This window comes from Eurypyga helias, unplaced genomic scaffold (genome assembly GCF_000690775.1).
Source record: "Eurypyga helias isolate BGI_N326 unplaced genomic scaffold, ASM69077v1 scaffold40067, whole genome shotgun sequence".
NCBI lineage: Eukaryota > Metazoa > Chordata > Aves > Eurypygiformes > Eurypygidae > Eurypyga > Eurypyga helias.
In genome coordinates, this window is record NW_010261857.1 from 1 (window position 1) to 7,768 (window position 7,768).

General features: G+C 48.3%; 1 protein-coding gene across 3 annotated transcripts in view; it reads right to left on the reverse strand.

The window, feature by feature from the left end:
* Positions 1-3,372: 3,372 nt before the first annotated feature.
* The window catches only part of RABGEF1 (RAB guanine nucleotide exchange factor (GEF) 1), an 11,880-nt gene continuing 7,484 nt past the window's right edge, over positions 3,373-7,768 (reverse strand). For 2 of the 3 annotated variants that reach the window (XM_010155516.1, XM_010155515.1), the window contains 5 exons: positions 6,757-6,838; positions 5,844-5,976; positions 5,387-5,478; positions 4,811-5,067; positions 3,373-3,826 (listed from right to left, as the gene is read on the reverse strand). In XM_010155516.1, coding sequence (XP_010153818.1) covers positions 3,428-3,826; positions 4,811-5,067; positions 5,387-5,478; positions 5,844-5,976; positions 6,757-6,838 — 963 coding nt within the window. In that variant the 3' untranslated portion in view covers positions 3,373-3,427. The remainder of the gene's footprint in view (positions 3,827-4,810; positions 5,068-5,386; positions 5,479-5,843; positions 5,977-6,756; positions 6,839-7,768) is intronic. The other variant, XM_010155517.1, reaches the window with a different exon arrangement.

Consider the following 7,768-nt stretch of genomic DNA (forward strand, 5'->3'; position numbering starts at 1 on the left):
AGGGCTCCGGGGCTTCTTCCCGATCTGTACATGAACCCCTGAGGGTGTAAAGAGCATGGAGCCAGGCCCCGGTGAGCGGACACCAGGCAGGGCCAGGGGAAGGAAACCTCCGGCGTGATGGAGCTCGGGCAGGCAGCCGCACCATCGTCACCCGCTGCTGAGCGCCGGGACAGCTGCCAACCCCCCACGCCACTTGCAGCCGGGGGCTCCAGGCTGCTCCCAGCCACTCGGGCAACGGTTTGACAAGCTGGAAGGAATTGACAGTAGTTGTGCAAAGAAAGGCAAAACCAGAGCATTTTCCTGGAGAAAGGTCAGGAATCACCCTGACTCCAAAGACGTTTACGGACAGTACTGAACTACTCTTTTCAGTTAACAACCGACTCCCGAGTCTCTCGGCCAACAGCCATGGCTACAGCCCTGGCAAAAGGACGGTGGCTGCAGATAAAGCAAAAGGACGCCTCATCTCCTCCTGGATACCCAGACGAAGCGTCAAAACATTCTGTCCTGTGTTGCATAGGAGCCTCCAAGGTTCAGTCCTTTAACCCTGTAATGGAACACTGCTTCCTCTTCCCTCAGCCATTTTAACCCTTTTTGTCAAATTTCTGTGAAACAGCACTGGGTAACATATCACCATTTCTCTGTCTCCCTCCCTTGACCACGAGATACCCGGCCACAAGAGAATGTACACCAGAGAATTTGTAAACACTGATGATAACTGGGTAGAAGAATCAAATTGATTTCATAATTCCGTGAAACCACAATCACTGTACAGTTTCATTAACCAGTACTTCCTGTAAAAGAGGTTCTTCACTACAGCAAAGTGAAGAGGTAGTTCACATGCAAAGAAGCAGTTTACAGCTTAAGATCCGATTCCTAGTGCTGAGCCGCACCGTCTCCGGTTTCAGTCATACTGCACTAGCAGTGGGCTGCTGCGGAAAGACAAAGGGTTTCTGGTACTGTCTCAAAGCCCACCAGCCTGTATCCCAGTTGGCTTTAAGACTCACTCTCAGCGTATCATACCCCAAACCAGAGCATCTCCACACTGCAGCGATGCCCAGCACCCACAGCAAGCACCGAGCCCACCTGGCACTGCGTACTGGAGGGTTCACATCAGCTCTGGCTGAGCCCAGGCTGAACCAGCACCTTCCCAGCCCAGCCACCAGCACCTCGCAGCACCCTGCACACGATGCCCCGTCTCAGTTTTTAAACACCAGGAAGATGCTCTGCAGCTACCCCTGGGGCAACCGACGCCCTGACTTCTGAACAAAACTCTTTAACCAATGGCCAGGTCATCTGCCTAATAACACATGGACTCACACGCTAGAATGGGGCTCCTGTGGCAGCTGCTCCCCAGCAAAGCACTCCTGCTAACGCTGCCATGGGGTATGGAAATCCATCTTACCCGCCTTCCGGGCCTCCAGGGGATCTGTCTGCAGAAAACGGTCCCATAGCAGCACATGAACCAGATACAAACACAGCAGCAAGTCCTTCGTAAGCACTTAATCACCACAATGACCTTGCTGAAGAGAAAGGGACATTGTTACCTACGCTGGCACTGGAATGGCCAAGAACTGTCTCTCCCAAAACACGAAGAATGCTGAAGGGGCACAACGATTTTCGCATTAATCATTAACAGCGTAACAAAACCCAGCGACCCAGTGGAGAAACTCATTAACGAGCGCTGAATGTACACACTTTTATTTAAACACAGCAATGTACAGAGCGGGTAAGAGTTTGCCTTTCCCCTCTCCTCCCCCAAGAAAAACCGTGGACCTGGATATCGGAATTAGCACCTAGTGTTTACAAGGAAAGTACAGACTTGACAGGATTATTTCCTGACAGCACTGGTCAGACCCAGTGGCACACGGACACCTCATTTGATCAAATTTCTTGTGATCACCCCATCAGCTCATTGCTTCACCTCAGCAGCGCCGTCCTGGGTAACCGGTTCTCCCCGACGCCGGGAGTGCATAGTTCAGAAGGAGAAACGCATCTGACGGAGGGGGACAAAGCACAGATGAGGTCTGAGATGGCTGCAGTGCACATCTAAAGTAGCAGTATTGACAAAGCAGTGGAGCAGAATAAAGGGGCAGGTACCTTCCTCCTGGATGGTGAGAATTTAACATTGCTTCCGAGCAGTTCAAGCTCAGTAGCTTTTGTTGGATCTCTCAGGTACGTGTAGTCCAGGCAGGCTGGGTTAGCTGGGAGAGGTTTGAAACGACACCTAAAAGGTTTCTCTGGCGTAAGAGTTCTCTCGCAAGAGGTTACTTTGTGGAATGAGTTATTATTCTTACCGTGAAATAACCGATTAACCTCCGAATGGCACAAATTCACCTCGCCCTGCAACACTGCGCTGAGGGGGTGTCGCTAAAGATCAGACGACTGGTGCTGCATGAAAAGAAAGCTCGCTTCGCTGCTGAGAGCGACGGGTCACGCTTCTTCTCAACAGCGGCCTCTGATCACAGGGACTCATTTATCTACCAGGATTGTCAAGAAAGCAATCAAGACCCGTATCACCGACAGAAATCGCTAGGCAGTGCCAGAAAAGGAAGCAACTGTTGGCACAACTCCTGCACTACCCCTCTCCACCCCCTTCTGCTCCACATCACGCAGCTTCTAATACAAGCATCTCTCCCCCTTTCCGAAGCCTGGCTCAACGGCCGCTCAGAAGCGGCACTCTCAGCACTCACCGCCACCTCTGCAGGCTCCCGGCTGTACTGACAACCCCAAGAGGTCGTTCACATGAAGAAGTGTCATTTTTTTGTTTAACAGAGCAGATTTCGGAATGCATCAAGCTTTCAGACCATCACAACAACATCCTCTGGCTGTAGTCCTTCCGTTGTCCCATCTCCCCTGCTGACCCGGTACAGTGTACTTGCCTTTACACTGCACACGACTTCACCGAAAGGGGCCAAAATGAGCACTTTTACGTCATTTTCACTCACACACAAGATGTCATGCACAGTTGAGACATTAGATTTTAAATCTATTTACAATTTTACATATTTTACAATATATATTTCATCTTTACAGCTACAGAATAAATTCAGACTAACATTGGTACCTTTTGAGTTTCTGCTGGAGCTCGAATTCAGGTTAAATTCATTATTAAAAAGAAGTAAGTGCATGCTGAGAAGGAAGCTTTCAGGAAAGAGGTCAGTGGGCTAGTGTTGTTATTTAAATGGGCTAGTTAAAAATTACACCTCTTTGTGTAGAAAATTTAAATTCAGTTCAAAAACCCACAAAAGCCTAATAGAAATCTACTTGACTAAAATAAGTACAATTCATTACACTTAACCAACAAAAAAAGTACCTTTAAAAATGTACTGATTTAAGCTCATCTCATTTTTAGCCTTAAATTTACCTCCCTGCCCAAGCAGCAGATATGGGTGAGGGTAGTGTCGCTTCTCAGAGTGAACACTGACAACTATCCTGCGTAAACCTGAGGCTGCAGCGGCGGGGGCAGCTTGTCATTCTCCACATTTTCAGAGTCAATAGCTGCTAAGGCTTGATTTTTTGGCTTTATTTCTAATGGGTATTTCTCAACAATATCTTGGACTTCCTTTGTGATTCCATCAGTCCAATCTATTAGGTCTTTCTCAAGCTTCTTGGCTTCATTGACAATTCTCTCCTGCCTCTCATTCAGCTGAGACAGGAGGTCTAAGTTTTTATACATCTGCTTAACACCCAGGCACACGTCAGGGGAAAAACTGTCACCTTCTTGCTTCTTTGGGGAAGTCTGGCCAGTCATAAAACGATCAAAATCTTCTTGGCTTAGATTTAACGACTGAGCGTCCAGTTTCTCAATGAAGGCCACCGCACAGCACTGCAAACAAAACAGAGCGAGTATCACGGCAAGCTGCTCACGCCTTCTGATTTTTAATCCTGCTGTTAAAACCAGTAACTGACTGTTGTATTTAATGCCTCAGATTCTTCCCAAAGAGCTTTCCCAGCAGCTGTCTGTATCAGACTGTTCATATGCCACTCTCCTTGCCCCGAAGAAGCCACAGACTCGGAGAACGACACGGGAAGACACCGTTTCAGCTGAACTGCACTAGCTCGCTGGCCAAGGGCCGTTACAAAGCCGAGGGGCTCTGCACTCTGGGGGCGACACCAGCCAGAACAAGACACCGCACCTATCGAGCGCTACGTCGTATTTAATCATCTGAGCAGCAGAGATCAGCGATGCTCTCCACTCCTTCCCCCAGGATGTCAAATGCCCACCTGCCCTTGCGGATGCTCTCCTCCTGCTGAAAAAAATGCCACGTATTTCGTTCAACTACCTCTTTTCAAGAATTGCTTTATGATGAAACGCAGAGAAGCCAAGTTGACAATCACAACTCCATCTAACCCAAACAAGCACACACACAAACGCCTCCGCAGCAGCTCCGAGAAGCCTGTTTACCTCCACACACCGACGGCCCAGGTCTGCAGGCCATCCAGGAGAGAAACTCCCGTGGGCTTAAACAGGGAACTTGGCATTCATAGCATCTGCACAGTCCAAACTCAGCATTTTAGGAACAGAAAGTCCTTATCTCCTTACAGAATGAAAATATACTCCAGTCCTATCACCCGACTGTCAAGTAAAGACTTTGGTACTATAAAGCAGGCAGAGCACTGACTGGCTTGGAAAGCCGAGATGGGAGACCAAAGACACAGCAAGGTCTCCTGCTTTCTAAGGAACCTCAACTGCTATTGGAAGCTTTGATTTCTCTTTTATGTTACGCTGTGTTTGCCTTCACTGGAAATTCCTCCATCCACATAAAAGCCAATCTTCTTGTCTGAAACATCAAAACTGTTTGGCCCTTACCAGATTGGTGAAATAGTAGCCGTCTTCTCCCGTCATTAACCTGCTTGGATTGCAGAAGCGTGTTATATACTGGATGTTGGACTGCAGGCGGGGCGGGTTACCCTTCAAAACAATGTATATGAGCGTCGGAAGAAAGTCGTCAGCAGAAGCTGGTTCATTTTTTGTGATTTTAATAGCATTAAATATATGCTTGCTGCACTTGGTGATGCAGGCTAATTTATCCCGAGGGACACGCTTCGAATCCATTTCGATAATATCTGCAAGATAAAAAGTTTTCAAGTCACTAAACCCACATTAATCAGACACCTGAATGGGCAGGGCACCTACTGGACAGCATTAACGTTGCAGCAGTTTAATATTCTCTGGTTTGTCCAACCTCCTCTCAGTTCAGTCCAGGCATTTCAGACAGGTCAGGCAGGCCTAAACGTCGCGACAGTTATTCCTGCGTCACGGCTGACGCCGGTCCAACACCAGAGAGCCTGCTGCCCACCGGAGAGCCTGGACTCCCTTCTGGTGAGGGCAGAAACAATCGCTATGAACAGGAGACCTGAAACGTGAACTTCCGTGTTTACGCACCTGTAATTGCTTTTACAACCATATCAGAGACCTCCGGAATTTCCTCGTTGACAGGCACGCACAGCATCTGGGGAGTCACCCAGTGCAAAGCCCTGTGAGAGGAAAGAAGGTTCAGCCGTTCCGTGCCAGCGATATTCAGGTGTTTGAAACCAGCTGCTTCCCGAGCTCCTGCACGAGGCTCCAGGCCAGCACTAACCCCGTTATCCCACTGCAGTAATTTCCGTCCAGAAAACCTATTTTCTTTTCTTGCTACAACCAAACAAAAGCACGCCAGCGAGCTTTCCTCGCACAGTAACTTTATTTATTCTATTCATTCCTGTTTCTGAAACAGAGGGGTTTAACTCCTTCGATTTGACGAGCCTGCCATCTGTGTAGGTGCCGTGAGGTTTGACCTGCCCTATTCCAGCTCCCTCGCTGGACCGTGGATTACTCAACTGGTTTCCTTTCGAAGACTTACCTAATTCTCTTCTGGACAGCAAGGTCTTTCTTCTCATCATCAGTTGTTTCAGGGCAAAAGACGTATTTATACTGTCGAGTCATAATGTATTTTTCAATCTGATCCATTGCTTTCTCAACTTTTTCCGGGGGCACTGAAAGGCACAAACCCCGCCCCCAACAGAGTAAACCAGGTGTTCTGGCTCTTTGGAAGATTTCACACAGTTTGGTCCTAATCTCCCCAAACCAGTACTACGATTTGGGCCAACCCCAGTTAATGCAGAGTGGATGTACTGGGAGTATTTTCACCATCCCTGGCAGGAGCAATGATACGATGGTGAGAAAGCCCCAGCGACGTGCCCCAGCAGGCACGCGGCTCACAACAAGGCATGCTCAGCACTCAAATTAATTCAGGGGATCGTAGCCTTCAAGAATATTTCTCAAAAATACAGACTTTCGGAATAAATCCAGTAAGCTCTTCCAAGCCCTCCATTCCCGTTTACATGTAAAAAAGTCCCTGGGTATGTTTCAGCTGTGCCACGTACACACCTGGGGCGTGAAAGTGGTCCGCGACAGCGACCTCCCTCTCACCAGCTTCGTGTGCCTCGCCGGGTAACAAGAGGCCCGCAGCCCGTTAGCTGGGCTGAGGCTACACGATCAACCTCCGTTTTGAACAAACGGCATTGACTTTGAAACAGGAAATGAAAACAGCTGAACCACATTTCACAGAGTTTAAGAAAAACCTGTAAAAACAGTAAGTTAGAGTGCAAAATGTTACAGAACTGGTGCCGCTGGGATAGTTCTGTGGCCTCAGAATCTGCTAACAGCCCTGCTGAAAGCTGCTCAGGAACGCTTCCTTTTTACTTGAAAAGCAAGAGGCTTTATTCTCAAAACATCCCTTTTCCAGCAGTAAGACATGAGGAAGAAGATGATACCTTTCCAACGGGTCTGTAGCTTCTCTGCTACGTTTTGGTAGAAGTCCTGGGCACACTCGGACTGCTCCTCAATGCTTAAGTCCTGTAACAGAAAGCTGATTACGCGTCTTCGGAAGAAAGGACAGTGATGCCTCTGGCCTTTAGGTTCTGCTTAAGGAGAGGGTCCAGCTGCAGCCACAGTCTGAGAACGCAAATATATTGCCAGAGGTGTTTGTGCTGGCTTAAAAATAGGAGAGACCAGGATACATCAGCTCATGAACATGTGAGGGACCTTTATTTGCTGAGCAAGTGGACCTTAGCGACGGAATGGGATTTTCCCAATGCAGCGCGTTTTCCCACACACAGCCCTGAGTAACGGTGACAGAATAATGTCAACAAGCAGAATGCTTGCTCCCAGTTTTGCCTCTGCAACCTTTTAAAAGACGACATACAGTGTACCAAAACGACATTAACAGCAATCATGTATTTGAAGGAATGCCTATAAACACTCCCGATGATAAAGTTGCCATGAAAGATAGATATAGATAAATCTCTGCCAAACAACTAACTGGGCTACTGAAGAACATAACAGAGGCTTGAGGGGTTAAAATTAACTTTACTGACAAAGTCACTTCCACCATCAAATGGCAGCATAAAACCAGCCTAAAAAAATGGAGGGAAAACTTCAGCTTCTGGATTCCCCAGGGCCAGCACTGGAGCACCCCGAACACAGGGTCAGCTCTGATGGCAGTGCTGCACCTTGGGCCCGGTGTACGCGTAGTAGCAAATAGTATGTCTGGAGAAAGACTTCTTGTTGCCTAGCACACACTCTCCGGGCACCAGGACACGGGAGCACCGTCGGTGTTCCTGAGCGAAATTAAGGCACTGTACTCGCCAACTGTACGCTCCGAATGAATCGGTTTTAAACCCCCAGGCTTCAGGACGTTTTCAAAGGGGAGGGCATGTAACGACGGCCCAGCAGAACCCCTTCAGTTTCCAGAGTGAGGATGTAATTAGAGTAACTGCCTGCTGA